General features: G+C 45.3%; 1 protein-coding gene across 4 annotated transcripts in view; it reads left to right on the top strand.

Moving 5' to 3' along the window:
* The window catches only part of HELLS (helicase, lymphoid specific), a 150,422-nt gene that overhangs the window by 127,591 nt on the left and 4,668 nt on the right, over positions 1–18,163 (top strand). For all 4 annotated transcript variants that reach the window (XM_085863913.1, XM_085863915.1, XM_085863917.1 and 1 more), the window contains exons 21-22: positions 9,298–9,394; positions 10,420–10,499. In XM_085863913.1, the coding sequence (XP_085720039.1) occupies positions 9,298–9,394; positions 10,420–10,499 (177 nt within the window). The remainder of the gene's footprint in view (positions 1–9,297; positions 9,395–10,419; positions 10,500–18,163) is intronic.

The raw sequence follows: 18,163 nt of genomic DNA, 5'->3' as shown, positions 1-18,163 counted from the left end.
TTTAAAACTAGAATGGGCACTCAGTAGAGCGCATACCTTCGCCAACGCTACAATTTGCCCCCCCCCAGAAACCATTGATTGTGAGGGTATTTAATCCCATACCACACCTGCCATCTCATATGTATTATGATGGCTTAAAAACATTAAATTTCCTGCTGTTTGACACTGATTCACGTACATTGTACAATTTCTGTATGAACTCCCTGACCTTTTTGGATGTCGGTGTCAAGTCAATCTGATGACAACTGGTCACATGATAAGAAATCAAATATTACACATCACAGGATAGGGAATTGAATTCTAAACATTTTGAATGTACTTACATGCAAATTGTATAAGAATTGACCGCGTTGTGATAAATGTTGTTGACCCCCCCGACCTTTGACCCAAACCGCTAACAAAGGTAATGACGTCATTGTGTCATATCGTATATCACAAGATTGGGCATTGAATTCACCACATTTTGGCATTGGTTGCATGCAAATTGGATAAAAATCGACTGCACTATGGCAAAATGATGATTTTGACCTTTTCATGACCTCGACCTTGACCTTTGTACTCTTAATTTTGTAATTGCTTTTAGAGTGTGGGGAACAGAACGGTCAACATTTTGGTGTTTGTTTCATGCAAATCAGATAAGAATTGACCGTGTTATGACTAAAACCGCACATTTTGCAATGTCGTGACCCCCCCCTGACTTTTGACTCCCAACCGCTAGTAAGGGTTATTATGTCATTGTGTCATGTCACATATCACAAGATGGGGCATTGAATTCTGAACATTTTGGCATTAGTTGCATGCAAATTGGATACAAATTGACCGCGCTATGGTAAAAAGACGATTTTGACCTTTTTATGACCTTGACCTTTGACCCGATCGCTCCCAAAAATCTAATCAAATAGTCCTCGGATAATAACCAATCATCCCACCAAATTTGCTGCAATTCAGTTCAATACTTTTGGAGTTATGCGAATAACAAACAAACAAACCAACAAACAAACAAACACATATTCACAAATAAGTAAATAAATATAGAGCGATCAAAACATAACCTTCGCAACAAAGTTTGCGAAGGTAAAAAAAATAATAATGTCATGTCCAGGGGTTTAGCCCCTACGTTGACGGATGGCCAAACTGTTCTCCCATGGAGGCTGTTGTGCGATTCTTGGAGATTAATGGCACGTGCGGCAAGAAATGCTAGACACTTCACCAGGGTGATAGCACAGCACACGGGGTTTTTTCTCGAAGCCACAACAGATACATGGACACAAGCAAATTAAATGGATAATTTAATGACAGTAATCAAATATGTACAATGACAATAATTCAAATTGTAATAATGAAAGACAAACATGAGGTAATCTAAATCTAATTTGAGGTTCCTCCACACTCACGCGCACAGACAAGGGAGTCACATAAAATAAAGAAAATAACAAATCTCTTTTCATTCCTTCACTTATCTGAGTCCAGGCGATCTTTTTGCTGAGGCAGTGTGCTCGGACCATGTCATTGCTGCGTGGGTAACCGCACCCCAAAAATGGCGCCGGGAAATTTGTGAGGCAATATTCGACGTTGGGGCTCCCGAACCATGGTGTTGCTTCTTTGCCGACTGCACTTGCTGATCTAGCCTGCAAAATGACGGCGCTCCCTTCGGTGTTATACACGAGGCTTCGAGGTCCATCTCATGACCAACCAAGAGTCAATGGCTCGGCGCACGGCCAATTTACCTCAGTACGAATATGAGAATCACACAGCTATTTCGTCATGCCGAGAGAAGAGCAAAGCGAGATCCTCCGTCCCAGTCCCGTTCCTTTCACGACTACAACTGCAACCTCACTCTTCATGCGTCAAAGGAAAGCCAGCCATAATGCCCTGCTTTTTCGACCACCGATCCTGCCTCTCTCACCTCTGTCCCACTTCGAGCCTTCGTTTCCGACCGTGTCTGTCTCCTCCTGCAACGACCTGCATCCCCGTTGTCTTGTTGAGATTCGCTCTGCTTTTCTTATCGCATCCCTCACACCGAACTCCAATCGTGCATTTTCTCCTCGCTATGAGCTGTTTCCCCATCCTCTGACTAACATGGCCTCTCCAGCGCTCTTCTTTTTCATCCTCACGTCACGCTCATCAATCATTAGCCTCGGGGGCGTGACTTCGCCCACCGTCACCCTTGGAGGCAGGGCTTCTTGCCTACTTGGTCATGTTGTAAAAACGCAATTTTTCCATTGCTCGTTTGTAATACAAAAAAAGAGGGAAAAGTCACGGGGAAATTACATATTGGGGAAAATTATCCTTAATCCGTATCTAGTTAACACAGCACCACCCCCTGCTTGGTGACGAGTAACACTTAAGCTCACAGTTTCGCTACTTGGTTTACATCGAGATGTCTCCTGCGCGTCCACGGGCCAAGCAACTCTATACGATCCTATCTTTCTGATGAAATAACTCGATCTACCCCACAAATATAACAATATCGATATACCAGTAAGACCCCACTGATATATCGATATTGGAAAAAAAATAGATATCGGTGGAGCCTACTGGATGCCTGGTGTTGGCTTAATGGTTCGAGTGGCGGGCTTTGGATCCTGGGGTCCTGAGTTCAAATCTCGCTCAGCTGTTGAATTAATACCAGGTGGGGTTAACTCGACCTGTCATCCTTCTGAGGTTGGCAAAATGAGTGCCAGCATGCTGGTATACTGTCACAGAGTGGTGACCCATCCAGAATTGTGCCCAATAGCCAAGGAGACTGTTGAAGCAGCACCAATGCTCTGCAAAGAGTGTGGTCTCCATGTCCTCTCTCTCCTACTGGAAACGAGCTCAACCACTGCAACAGGAGGGGAAATCGGGATAAAACAGCAATTGAGGGACGGGGGGGACCTCGGCAGAAGGGATGAAACTCAGTAACCTGGAATGTAAGGGATGGACTCTTGGGGAGGGAGAAGGAGGGGGGATGAGAGTAGAAAAGATCAAGAGTATTGATGGGTAATAACTGAATGAGGTGAATTTTGAAGCTCTGCAGAGAAGAATGGCATTGAACATACAAGGAGTTGGTTCCACAGGTGACACAAATGAAGATCAAATGAGTGGAGGTGAACAGTGAGCCTGGTTTTTGGGAATTTTACTGGCAGCCCCGTGAGGAAGAGCAATACTCCATTTAATTTAGCTGTGGAGAAAGGCCTTGTTGAATTGTAAGAAGTTTGGATTTGTCAAGGAAAGACTTTGTACAATGAAGAATGCCAAGTCCGCAGCTGGCTTTGGAGGCCAAGGTTCATACGCGACAGGTTAGGACACACGCATCACCTGTGTTGCCTTAATGGCCTGCAGATTATTTTCCTTCGTCTCAATGCTTGAGCAGCTGCCTCCAAACAATTAATGCTGGTTTTAGTGTTTAAATTTCCCTCCAACCTCTCGTCCACTCCCATTTTGCAGGACAAAGCATTAAACTGAATGTCTAAAAGAATAATATGTCAAAGGTTTGCACAATTGAGGGGCTAGTCCTGAAGCAGACTTTTCTTTCGTAATAAGGGAAGACATTTCTTGAAGGTAACAATGCTGAAAGTTTTTGCAAATTCACGATTTTATACCATCTGGGGCAGCAGCCTTCTAAATATTGAGACTAAGGAGAACCTTTTAAACACATCTGGAATGAAAGTACATTATTCAAAATTGAATATTGAGGGAAATGTGAAGGAGGTGATGTGTGCTTTTGTGAACAATGTTTAAAATACTAGGATAAAGGCAGCACCCAACAGATTGTATTTTCCTATTCAGGAATTGGGGGCACAGGATTTGTAACTTGTTTAGAGTATTGGGATGAACAAACAGACAAAATTTGGTGGACAGGTTGGGTTTGTGACTCTGAAGAATTAATTCGGTTTTGGTGAAGGTTTTGGATCCGGATACTCCAATTTTTAAAGTGATTTTTCACCATTGAGTGAAAGGGTTCAAACAATGTGTAATATATCTCAGACTTATGGACGGATTCGGACAAAACTTGGTGGACAGGTTGGGTGTGTGACGAGAACCAAGTAATTTTATTTATTTATTTATTGTTAAGGTCTGGATACAGTAATATTTGTTGTTTAAGTGATTTTTCACCATTGAGAGATGGAGCCAAAAATTATATACATATAGCATGATATTTCAAAAAGTTGTGGACGAGTTGGTTCGGTGACAAGAACGAGCCGATTTGATTTTGGTTCAGGTCCGAATCCAGATCTGGCCCATCAGTGGGATACAAAATGTAAACTGTTCAGCCTGGTGGAGGTATGCGCTCTACCGAGTGCCGTTCTTGTTGGGTCATCTCCACCGAGATGACCTAATAAAGCCGGACCAAATGTCCGTCCGTACGTCCGTCAACAATTTTTCTTTCCGATCTTGATGAAACTTCGTATGTGGGTAGAGGTTGATGAGTGTTGCACAACGATATAACTTTTGTCTGGGTTCAAGGTCAGGGACGAGGTCACGTAAGTTATAAAAATCGCCATTTTCAAAACCTATCTAGTCTGCCATTCTGCAATATATCCGGCAACTGTTTATTGATTATGATAGTAAAAAATATTATCTTGTATCTAACCGGACAGATTTTTGAATTTCCTTCCTGTTTGATCGTCACGTGATCTGGAAGATGGCCAAAAACGCCGATGCGATTCGCAAAGAAGGAAGGAAGGAGAAATGAAATATAAAATATAAAACATTTTTAGCCTTTTATATTTTTACATTTTCCGCCAAAGTTGCAAAAGTTTCAAAACTCGAAATGTAAACGTCGGCATTTATTTTCAAAATATAATTTTGTGCGCGTGTGCCAAAATGCCAAGTCATCTTTAACCAAACTGCGTTGTAGAACTGCGCAGTAGTCCGGTCATGGCGTCTGAGCAGTGGCCAGCGTGGTTCAGATTGACTGTGGTTTCTGGGGCGAAGGTGATTGTTAAGAAGTATGTCTGCGGTATAAATTTGAGTGACTGTATTGGTGATTTAACTACGCAACATCTTGACAACGAATATTCTGGCCGAACGATTGCATCAATTCAGTGCATCAGCAGGGATAATTCGCAGGCTCCTCTCGATCGTGCTGATATCTAACATAATCACCGGCGGACATAGGGCTGCAGGCTTTGGGGCGAGGCCACGGATCCTGGATGAGGGGATAAGTGATAAATTACGCTACATGCTTCGGGCTTTCTGATTAATATATCAATGAGTACATTCCATAATTAATGAATTAATAATTAATGAATCTGGCATACAATTTTTTTTTGATACGTGACATGTTACTTTGTGCAGTGTCACGAAACTTCTGTGGAATTAATAATTAATGAATTTGCTCGCTCTAACGATTTTTCAAACCTCAATATCTCTATAAATACTTGACCAATTTTCATTCTGAAAGTTGCATTATAATCAGTGAAGAATAATCTACAGGATTATCATAATCTCTGAGAGCTAAGCCTATTTTTTTCGTTTTTTTTCTACAACCGGAAGTGAAATGTCCCCAGAGAGTGGACGGACCGGAAAACCACGTATTGCACTTACTGGTGATTCTGATGTATTAATCCGGGTACTAAATGAACAATACATATTTATAAATTATGTCATTAGTAGTGTTATTCTCGTGTATTTCTGTGAACTATTTCAATCTAAACGGTTAGTTTGGACTGTTTCGCGGTTACCTGAACTGAACTTGTGGTATTATAGAGATGACCGTCACCCCCACACTGGGGTAATTTTTTTTATTGTATTTATCACAACAAAACGTTTTTAGCTCGCCTGTTCGAAGAACAGAGAGCTATAGCGATACCCCCGGCGTGAGCATTAGCATCAGCGTCAGCGTTAGTGTCAGAGTGAGCGTGAAAATGTTAAAGTTTTTGGTGCAAGTTATTTCCTTTCTAATGTTTTTATCTACTATACTATTTTTAGCTCGCCTGTTCGAAGAACAGAGAGCTGGAGCGATACCCCTGGCGTGAGCGTGAAAATGTTAGTTTTTGGTGCAAGTTATTAACCTCAGCCATCGAATATCGGAGGTTACTGTTTTCACCCCTTTCTGTTTGTTACTTACGAAATCTAAAGATTTCGTAAGTATATTGATGCCTTCCGTTTCTGTTTGTTTGTTTGTCGGCACGATAACTCGAGAACGGAAGAAGCTACCAATGTCAAATTACACCACGTGATTCAGGAGGGTGATGGCTAGTGCTGATTAGATTTTGGTCAAAATCGGTCAAAGGTCAAGGTCACAGTGAGGTCAAACATAATTCCATAAATTCATGTGGAGAAATGGAGTATTTTGCTTCGCTCGACGTTACGAGTTCGTTTTAACTTCGATTTTAATTTTGTCTTCGGTTTTTGCGATCGCTTAGGACGCTTAAAACTCGGTTGTCGAAATTCTGGTAAAAATCGGATGTTTTGGAGACGTTTTAAGATTGTATAAAAAATATTTCACTCGACGCGTCACGGGTCGTCTCATGATGCAGTGCGCTCGAGCAGACGCGTCGTTGAGTTACGTTAAGGTATAATTGCATGGAGAAATGGAGATTTTTGCTTCGGTCGACGTTACGATTTTTGATGGTTTGATACAGAATCATCGTAGAAACTTCTGGTTTGCGTCGCTACCTTCTCTTGAGACAGCTTTTATTAGACAAGGTCAGAGGTCAAGTTGACGATTTCGTAAGTTCCAGTCAATGACTGCTTGTTTGTATGTTTGTTTGTTTGTTTGTAGGCACGATAACTCGAGAACGGAAGAAGCTACCAACGTCATATTGCACCACGTGATTCAGGAGGGTGATGGCTAGTGCTGATTAGATTTTGGTCAAAATCAGTCAAAGGTCAAGGTCACAGTGAGGTCAAACATCCAAAAAATGATAACTCGAGAACAGAAGAAGCTACCAATGTCAAATTGCACCACGTGATTCAAGAGGGTGATGGCTAGTGCTGATTAGATTTTGGTCAAAATCGGTCAAAGTTCAAGGCCACAGTGAGGTTAAACATCCAAAACATTCGATTTTTGATGGTTTGGTACAGAATCATCGTAGAAACTTCTGGTTTGCGTCGCTACCTTCTCGAGAGACAGCTTTTATTAGACAAGGTCAGAGGTCAAGTTGACAATTTCATAAGTACCAGTCTATGACTGCTTGTTTGTTTGTTTGTTTGTTTGTTTGTGAACAGTATTACGGAAAAACTCTTCGACGGATTTCGACGAAACTTGGTGGGGGGATTAGGTATGGTCCAAGGACCATACCATTAGATTTTGGACTCTGTCCAAAATCCAATATGGCCGCTATGGCGGCCATTTTGAAAAAATATTTGAATTTTTTTTTTTTTGCATTTCTACATGTTTTAAGTGATTTCCCCCCCTCCCCCCCCAAAAAAAAAAATTTTGGACAAAAGAATTATAACTCTGTCAGCACTGTTGACGTCATATTTAATGAATAAGATATAAGGTTCACTTGAGTGACCCAGCAGTATTGGCGGTGGAGGTTTTGCACTCTCCCGAGTGCTCCCCCTCTAGTTTCCTTTCTAATGTTTTTATCTACCACACTATTTTTTTTTACCGATTACAATATACAAATACATATATTGCTTTAAAATTATTTGGATCAGACTTCACTGCAATGCTTTATAAAAAAATATTATTAGACTAGTCTTTAAAAACGATAAATGTATAAACAGGCGAGCATTGGGTAGCTTTGACACCAACTCTGGTTTATTGATTACAATATACAAATACATATATTGCTTTAAAATTATTTGGATCAGACTTCACTGCAATGCTTTATTAAAAAATATTATTAGACTAGTCTGTAAAAACGATAAATGTATAAACAGGCGAGCATTGGGTAGCTTTGACACCAACTCTGGTTTACTGATTACAATATACAAATACATATATTGCTTTAAAATTATTTCGTTCAGACTTCACTGCAATACTTTATAAAAAATATCATTACACTAGTTCCCTCTATTCTCAGGCACATAACTTGCGGCAATTCAAAAGGTATATCATTCTTCATGATTCATGTAATGTCACGACAAGTGTTGAAGTGAGCTAAAGAGTACAAGAGTTGAATAAAAATGGACTTGCTTAATATGCCATGAGCATCTATGCTTCCATCGCCAAGTATCTTCCTTGGAAGGGAATTCAGCTGAACGATGAGAATTGAGGAATCAAGTAATGTGGGGTGGTTTCATTTTTATCTCACCTGTTCGAAGAACAGAGAGCTATAACGATACCCCCGGCATGAGCGTGAAAATGTTAAAGTTTTTGGTGCAAGTTATTTCCTTTCTAATGTTTTTATCTACCACACTATTTTTTACTGATTACAATATACAAATACATATATTGCTTTAAAATTATTTGGATCAGACTTCACTGCAATGCTTTATAAAAAATATTATTAGACTCGTCTTAAAAACGATAAATGTATCAACAGGCGAGCATTGGGTGGCTTTGACACCAACTCTGGTTTTTTAGTGTGACCATTGTTCTGTATCTCTGAGGACTTGCTGGTGTAAATGAAATCTGTTGGTGGAAAGCAATTATTTTGTGATGTACAGCTACAAAAGCTTGCAAACTTAAAGCCTTTTACCGCACTAACCAATTACCTCCATTGTGACTCAACTGGACAGTCTTGTGGATGGCCGGTCATGTAAAATTGTGCCGTGTTGTGCCCTGTCGGACATTCGACCCTAGTTAGTGATAGTTGCTATTCCTCCATTGGTGTGGACGCCCTCACGACAACACTGGAAGAATGTGTTCCCGCTGAGACAATCGAACGCCCCTCCCCCGCCCCGGAACCACATTGGAGAACTTCTGGACTGAAGAACACAAGGATGAGTTGGATTATGCTAATCGTATTTCTAAAAGCACATCTCAAACTGAAATGGCAAAAACCGTCACTGTACTTTCGGTGCATGGCAGAGGAACCAATCATTGCTGGCCTGCTTGGTTTTCATGGTGCAAGTTACAACTTACAATGCATTGGTGTCGCTTGATGTGTCCTGGTGGGTTGTAAGTGTGGCAACTTTTCACGATTATCCCATAACTGTCCAGTTGCGTCGTATTGCAGGAAATCTGTTGGTGTGGCCAAGCCTTAAACCTGCAGTTGGAATGTTGTATAACGTTTTATTTTATTTTTTTTAAGGATTGTTTTGAAAGCTGTTCACTAACCTTTTTAAAATATCTGAAATATTGCTGGAAGAATAAAAGAGAGAAATATATGAGAATATGGAATAGCATCTTATGCACAAGGTTTGGTTTTGGAATTGGGTGGCTTCATTCTTACAGCAGTTGCTATCTGTTCACAGACAAGTTCAAAGGAGGTGAATCAGTTATGGAGCAGGCGTCAAGCGGTCTTGATGCTCAAGAGCTGCATGAACTCCTTCACTCCACTGACTATGCTCGGTAAAACAAATTGATCACGTTTATTAGTTATGTTGTTTCGCATTCATGAATCATGTTTAAGGATGATCACAACACCAGGATCACCACAAAACGTGCTGGGAATATGGAAGAGATCGTCCTGTATACGTAACCAAGAGCGCATTGCTATGGTATATCAAATTGCAACATGATCGTTTGAGTGGATATAGCATGTGGCTGCTGGTTACATCATTCATGTGGGGTGTGGCTGTGTCGTTGATGTGGTGTGAAGAGGGACCGGGGGGGGGGGGGAGTGGGTTAACATTGTCGGTCTGTGACCAGAGCTGCCAAAGACAGTGTGGGGTAATTTACCTCCACCAGCTAATGCAAGTAGATGGGTCCCTGGGTGTCTGTCCAAGGGACTGCAAACTCGTCATCCTTGCCTGCAAATGCCAGCGTTCCAGGTTATAGTCGGGTCAATAATGAAACCTCGACAAGACAACTCGAAGACAGTGTGTTACCAAAGATATCCTTCCAGCCTATCTTCACCTTTCACTGTATGGGCTGTTATTTCACCTTTCATACATGACACACCTCAAACCACATCCTCACCACACAAGACACAATGTACACACCAATGAAGTGCCTTCACAGTTCCAAATGTACAGCGCAATACCGAGGTTTTGCGCTGCATATTTCTCCATCAAAATCGACTTTTTATCTCTTTAAAAGTCAATCCTTTTTGTCAGTCTTTTATACTGTCAACTTGTTTGTAAAAGTGCTGCTCCATATGCAAACCATGACTCGACCAAGTATATTCATGAAAACGTTCAATGGAACCTCATGTAGAACCGCAAAACCAAAATGTGAATCAAATTGCCATCTAATTGTTGGGGTAGGAGGGGGTTGGGGATGGAGGGAGGAGTTGGAGAGAGGAAGGAACTTTTCACAACATTGTCACTTGTCTTAGGAAGCCTGTTGCTCGAGCTGGTCATTGTTCATTATTGAATGAATAGAGTATACTTTCTTTATTTTAATGATGCCTTTCTCTCTAAATCTCCTTGCAGAGTGGTTGGAGAAAGCAGTACCTCTGTTATCTCGGATGAAAACTTGAAACTCCTCCTGGATCGCAACGCTCTTGCTCTTGGTAAGAAGTAGTTTTTTTTGTTTTTTTTTATTTTTTGTTTGTTTTTTAATTATCATTTGTTTTTTTTTAATGAATTGGCTGGAGGGGATTTGGACGTTGAGACGGGTCGTGTTTGAGTAGGCACTTTGCCAGTAAGAGTATGTCTGGGGCATAATGGTGCACAGATGGATTCATGCACCTTCATTGATGGTTCATTACTGTAACCACTCGTGTGTAATACACAGGGCACTTTTCAGATAAAATTATCAGGGAAATACCAGTTTATATGTATAACCTATAAATACCAAAGGGCGGAGGAGCTCCTTGTGAGCCAACGACCATCCATATCTAGTGCCCGACTGTGTCTACTGATATCCTCCTGCAGTTAGGTTGCTTCTTATTCGGAGGTTAGTGGCAGTATTTGCACTCCGGCCACTGTAAAACCCTTCATTCCGCAAAACATTCCACAAGCATAAAAAAAATCTGAAAACCCACTCTGTGGGAGTACCTCCTGTACAACTTCCCTTCGCAGGGTATCTCACCAAATGACGGGATTGGGGCAAAGCCTTCGGGACCCCCAATCTTTGATGATGGGGGGGGGGGGGAAACCACAGGGTAACATTCCCGGGTCAGATTGCGGGAGAGTGTGTCGGGATGGTGCTGAGGTGTCTGCCACCAGATGGCAGTCCCTTTGTGTGGGAGCCTGGAATGTTCTATCCCTAAAGCATGAGTCAGATTTGCCCTACGGCTAGGATACAGCGGCCGTACCCCCCTGAATTGACAGAAACGTGCGGCGGCCGCAGAGTTTCTGAGGTGGCCTCAGGGTGCCCCTACGCCATATGGCTATCTTTTACAGGCCGTAGGGGTCTCCGTGGAATTAAAGCGCAGAGTTATAACTTTTTTCATTTCTAGGCTGGCCGTAGTAATTTGACAAGCCGTAGCCATGACGTAGATGTGTTCCTCGTCAACCGTATGTAGGACGTACGGTGGGCTTGCGTTATTCGTGTGTTTTCCGTAGGCTCTTATCAATGAAAAATGAATTTTGCCAACCCCCAAAAAATTACGGTGGCCGCACTATTTCCACGTTCGCCTTGCCCCCCCCCCCCCGTGGTCGCCTTGCGGGCACCTTGAGCCTACCTTGCGTCTGCCTTGAAAATTCTATGGCTGCCGCATCGACGCCCAAAGGTCACCGTGCGACATCAAATACCGTACGGCACCCCCACATTTTCGGTCTCAACAATTTCTAAATACCCCGTGCGGCTACCCAAAAATAAAAACATATGTGACTGCTACATTGTGTGACCGTGGAAATACTGCGGCCGCCCTATAATTGCTAGTGGCCATAGATTTATTTAGACCCTACGGCCGCCGAGCCAGATGTGACTGAAGCATAAGAGAGGATGATCACCGGTCTCTGTTATCATCTGAGCTCAAGCGTTTGGACATTGGTATTGCAACACTTTCTGATGTTCGGAGACTGAATTGCGGAGAGATGATGGTGGGTGGTTACACCTACTATTGGTCTGGTCGCTTTGATGGTTACCATGGCCAAGGAGTTGCTGTAGCTGTGTCCAATAAGCTGACTCCAATGATAATTGAGGTAACACTGGTCAACAAGCATATTAAGAGACGAAGGATTTGTCATTCCTTGGGTGTCATTTCCCTGGTCTCTGTATATACTTCGACTGAGACGAGTGATCTCACCGTGAAGGACGCATTCTATGCCACACTCGAGTCTGTGGTTGATCAGTGCCCCAGACGAGATACACTTCTAGTCTTGGGGGATTTCAATGCATCGACTGGAACTGATAGGGATGGCTATGATGTGTGTGTTGGTCCCCATGGGTCAGGAACTATGAACCAGAATAGCACTAAGTTCCTTGACTTTGCAAGAAGTCACGGTTTCAGCGCCCACAAGCTCATCACTAGACTTGGTATTCCAATGCTGGCGGTGTGGCAAAAGAGATTGACCATGTGCTCGTTGGTGGTCGCTGGAGGATGATCCAGAACTGCAGGGTCTACCGGAGTGCTCAGTTCCTCAATACTGACCACTGGCTTGTAGAAAATCGTAAGTTGCACCTTTTATCCAGGCGAATGGTACCATCCCAGCCGAGGCTAGATGTTGGTAAGCTCAAGGATGAGAGGGTAGCTGAGGAGTTTGTGAACAGGCCGAGTGGAGTTTTTTTTGGGGGGGGGCACTTTGGGAGACCCTGAAGAGTTGTGGAGTGCCTTCAAGACAACCGTCCTTGATGTTGCCGGTCGATGTCTTGGAACTCACCGGAGGTCAAAGAAGAATTTTGTCTCTCAAGGGACATTGGATACCATTGCCCAGAGTCGCAGGGCCAGGCTGAATGGCAGAGCTGAGCTGTTCAGGGAGCTGAGGCGTAAAACTGTATGTGCGCTAATGGTGGACAAGGAGGCCCATGTGGAGAAATCTGTGAGGAGGTACAGCATCACCTGTGGTCAGGTGATTCTCGTCCCGCTTGCAGGGGAATTTGCACATTGCGTTCCTCCAAGCCCATCCCTCGGTGTACTGCAGCGAGAGCAGAGGATGGTAGGCTCTTGACAGAGGAGTCCAAAGTGAAGGCCTGCTGGGTCGGTTACTTTGAGCGGTTGTACCAGGCTGATCCACCAGCTGTCAAGTTGGACATCAGGGGTGTTTCAATCCGTATTGCTGACCCTCCAATCAACTGTGGTCCACCTTCGTTTGTGGAAACACAGGCTGCGGTGAACCGGTTGAAATGGGGTAAAGCTACAGGTTTCGGTGCATCCATGCTGAACTTCTCAAGGCTGGTGGAAATGCTATACTCATGCCGTTGCATGCAGTTCTGTGCTCTGCCTGGAACACAGGCATCATCCCAACTGACTGGAAGAGGGGCCTTGTTCTCCCTCTCTGGAAAGGGAAGGGTGATCGGCAAGACTGCAACAACTACCGAGGGGTGACGCTGCTCTCAGTGCCGGTCTTTGCTCGGATAATTCTTGATATGGTTCACGACCATCTGCTTGAGCACCAGCGACCAAAGCAGTCAGGCTTTACACCAAAGAGGTCGATGATTGACCGTATCCTTGCTCTTCGGGTCCTCACAGAACGTAGATGAGAGTTTCGGCAGGAGCTGCTTACAGCCTTTGTTGACTTCTGTAAAGCGTTTGATTCAGTGAATCGGGATGCCCTTTGGAGGATTGTTGGTCTTCGTGCGGTGCAACCAAAACTGATCGATCTTATGTCTAAACTGTACTCTGGTACTGAGAGTGCTGTGTTGTGGTGGTACCATCTCTTACTTATTTCCAGTTGTGGCTGGAGCTCGTCAGGGGTGTGTGCTGACCCCCACACTTTTCAACACTTGTATGGACTGGATTTTGGGGGTGATGTCGGAGAGATCAAGCTGCGGTGTATCGTTTGGGAATGTCAAGATCTCTGACCTTGATTTCGCAGATAATGCAGTCATCTTTGCAGAGACTCTAGATATCTTTTTGGGGGACATTGAGGTGCTGAATGAGGAGTCGGAGCTGCTGGGATTACAGGTTTGCTGGGTCAAAACTAAGGTCCAGGTTTTCAATGACATCTTGGATACTGCTATCTTGTCTGTACCCGTTTTTGGTGAGCATGTTGAGGTCACTGAGAGATTCACTTACCTTGGCAGTGATATTCATGTCTCTGCTGGCTGTGAGCCAGAGGTCAATGGACGTCTGAATTGGGCCGAGGGAGTCATGGATTCACTGGATCATGCGGTGTGGTGCTGCTGGTACCTGTGAGGGAGGACGAAAGTCCGAGTCTTCAGGTCCTTGGTGCTTCCAGTCTTGCTCTACGGATGTGAGACTTGGACTCTTACCAGGGATCTGAGACAGAGACTTAATTCCTTTGGTACCAGGTCTCTTCGGAGAATCCTTGGCTCTCGCTGGTCGGACTGTGTTCAACGAGCGGTTGCTGAGAGAAACTCAAATGACATTTGTTACCTGCATAGTCCATGAGTCTCAGCTGCGGATGTATTGACATGTGGCTCGTTTTCTGATGCTGATCCTGCTCACCAGATTCTCTCAGCGAAGGAATCTCGTGAGAGGAGGAGGCCAATGGGCCGACCACGTGCCTCGTGGTTGCAGCAGGTTGATCAGCATCTCAAGGAGATGAGGATGGGTCAGGCATCTGCCTGGGGGATGGCCAGACAGAGGCCCCTGTAGTATCGGCGGAAAGTGGATGCAGCGTCGCGCTGCTCTGGCACATACTCCCATACCTGACCTGACCTACCTGCTGCCCAAAAATGAACACCCATTCAAGAGTGGAACTTTAAGTGAACTCAAAAGGAGTGTTTTGCCGATCTATGGAGAGAGCCATTTTCGATGGCGTTTGCTTCAACATTACGGATGACTTCTAACTTGTATTGAACATAATATGATGAATGATGTGGCATGTTGAATGGACCGAACAACTCTTACGAGTAATATGTGACATCTATCAAATTGTAGCTCTCAATTCTTTATCGAGTTGTTAGTTTTCCAGTAATTATGAAGCGGTTTGTTTGTCTGCAGCCCACTTCTTAACTCCCAAGCATATTTTGCTGCTATGGCAGTGTATATTTTTCACCGTTTGGATAAAAGTTTTAAAAAGCAAACTGTCAGGTCAGGTATGGGAGCATGTGCCAGAACAGCGCGTCGCTGCGTCCACTTTCTGCCGGTACTCCAGGGGCCTCCGTCTGGCCATCCCCCAGGCAGATGCCAGGCCCATCCCCATCTCCTTGAGATGATGGTCAACCTGCTGCAACCATGAGGCACGTGGTCGGCCCACTGGCCTCCTCCACTCATGAGACTCCCTCGCTGAGAGAATCTGGTGAGCAGGATCAGCGTCAGGAAAACGAGCCACATGTCCATACAGCCGCAGCTGACGCTCACGGACTATGCAGGTAACAAATCTCATCCGAGTCTCTCTCAGCAACCGCTCGTTGGACACAAAATCCGACCAGCGATAGCCAAGGATTCTCCGAAGAGACCTGGTACCAAAGGAATTAAGTCTCCGTCTCAGATCCTTGGTCAAAGTCCAAGTCTCGCACCCATAGAGCAAGACTGGAAGTACCAAGGACCTGAAGACTCGGACTTTCGTCCTCCCGCACAGGTACCGGCAGCGCCACACCCCATGATCCAGTGAATCCATGACTCCCCAGGCCCGACCCAGACGTCTATTGACCTCCGGCTCACAACCTGCGGAGACATGAATATCACTGCCAAGGTAAGTGAATCTATCCACGACCTCAACATCCTCACCACAAACAGACACAGACAGGACAGCAGCATCCAAGATGTCACCGAAAGCCTGGATCTTTGTTTTGACCCAAGAAATCCGTAATCCCAACGGCTCCGACTCCTCATTCAGCACCTCGAGGGCCCCCAAGAGGATGTCTAAAGTCTCCGCAAAGATGACTGCATCATCTGCAAAATCAAGGTCCGAGATCTTGACATTGCCAAACGATGCACCGCAACTTGATCTCTCCGACATCCTCCCAAAAATCCAGTCCATACAAGTGCTGAAAAGTGTGGGGGCAAGTACACACCCCTGACGAACTCCAGTAACAACTGGAAATAAGTCAGAGATGGTACCACCACACTTCACAGCACTCTCAGTACCAGAGTAGAGTTCAGACATCAGATCGATCAGTTTTGGTGGCACCCCACGAAGACCAAGAATCCTCCAGAGGACATCCCGATTCACTGAATCGAACGCTTTACAGAGATCAACATAGGCTGCAAGCAGCCCCTGCCGAAACTCTCGTCTGCGTTCGGTGAGGACACGAAGTGCAAGGATACGGTCAATCGTTGACCTCTTTGGTGTAAAGCCTGACTGCTCTGGACGCTGGTGCTCAAGCAGATGGTGGCGAACCCTATCAAGAATTATCCGAGCAAAGACCTTGCCCGGCACTGAGAGCAGCGTCACCCCTCGGTAGTTGTTGCAGTCTTGGCGATCACCCTTCCCTTTCCAGAGAGGGACAACAAGGCCCCGCTTCCAGTCAGTTGGGATGATGCCTGTGTTCCAGGCAGAGCACAAAACTGCATGCAACGACGCGAGTGCAGCATTTCCACCAGCCTTGAGAAGTTCGGCATGGATGCCACAGATCCCTGGAGCTTTGCCCCGTTTCAACTGGTTCACCGCAGCCCGTGTTTCCACAAGCGATGGTGGACCACAGTTGATTCGAGGGTCAGCAACAGGGATTGTAACACCCTTGACGTCCAACTCGACAGCTGGGGGATCAGCCTGGTACAACCGCTCAAAGTAACCGGCCCAGCGGGCCTTCACTTCAGACTCCTCTGTCAAGAGCCTACCACTCTCTGCTCGAACTGCAGTGCTGCGAGGGATGGGCTTGGATGAACGTAATGCGCGAATTCCCCTGTAAGCGGGACGAGAATCACCTGTCCACAGGTGATGCTCTACCCCTCACAGATTCCTCGCACATAGGCCTCCTTGTCCACCCTCAGTGCACGTACAGTTTTACGCCTCAGCTCCCTGAACAGCTCAGCTCTGCCATTCAGCCTGGCCCTGCGACTCTGGTCAATGGTATCCAGTGTCCCTTGAGAGACAAAATTCTTCTTTGCCCTGCGGTGAACTCCAAGGCATCCACCGGCAACATCAAGGACGGTGGTCTTGAAGGTGCTCCACAACTCTTCAGGACCCCCAAAGCACCCAGACCCCCAAGTGTCCACTCAGCCTGTTCGCAAACTCCTCAGCTACTCTCTCATCCCTGAGCTTGGCAACATCCAGCCTAGGCTGGGATGGTACCATTCTCCAGGATTTAAGGTGCAGCTTTAGAGTTGCTACAACAAGCCTGTGGTCAGTATTGAGGAACTGAGCACTCCGGTAGACCCTGCAGTTCTGGATCATCCTCCAACGACCGTCAATGAGGACATGGTCAATCTCCTTTGCCACACCGCCAGCGTTGGAATACCAAGTCCAGCGATGAGCTTGCGGGCGCTGAAACCATGAACCAGCCACCCTAAGTCCATGACTTCTTGCAAAGTCAAGGAACTTAGTGCTATTCTGGTTCATAGTTCCTGACCCATGGGGACCAACACACACCTCATAACCATCCCTATCAGTTCCAGTCGATGCATTGAAATCCCCCAAGACTAGAAGTGTATCTCGTCTGGGGCACTGATCAACCACAGACTCGAGTGTGGCGTAGAATGTGTCCTTCACGGTAAGATCACTCGCCTCAGTCGGAGCATAAATAGAGACCAGGGAAATGACACCTAAGGAGTGAGGAATCCTTAATCTCATAATACGCTCGTTGACCGGTGTTACCTCAATTATCATTGGGGTCAGCTTATTGGACACAGCTACAGCAACTCCTTGGGTATGGTAACCATCAGAGCGACCAGACCAATAGTAGGTGTAACCACCCACCATTATCTCGCCGCAATCCGGTCTCCGAACCTCAGAGAGAGCTGCAATCCCGATGTCCAAACGCTTGAGCTCAGATGATAACAGAGACAGGTGATCATCCTCTCTTAGGGATAGGACATTCCAGGCACCCACCCGAAGGGACCGCCTCAGGTTAACCCAAGGAGACCGCCGTCTGGTGGACGACACCTCAGCACCACTCCGACACACTCTCCCGCAATCTGACCCAGGGATGTTACCCCGTGGTTTCCCTCCTATCAAAGATTGGGGGTCCCGAAGGCTTTGCCCCAATCCCATCATCCGG

Source organism: Eptatretus burgeri, chromosome 18 (assembly GCF_056783735.1).
Source record: "Eptatretus burgeri isolate ZD-2024b chromosome 18, Ebu_testis_v1, whole genome shotgun sequence".
Taxonomy (NCBI): domain Eukaryota; kingdom Metazoa; phylum Chordata; class Myxini; order Myxiniformes; family Myxinidae; genus Eptatretus; species Eptatretus burgeri.
Note: the sequence above shows the minus strand (reverse complement) of the source record. Positions and strands in the feature narration are given on the sequence as shown.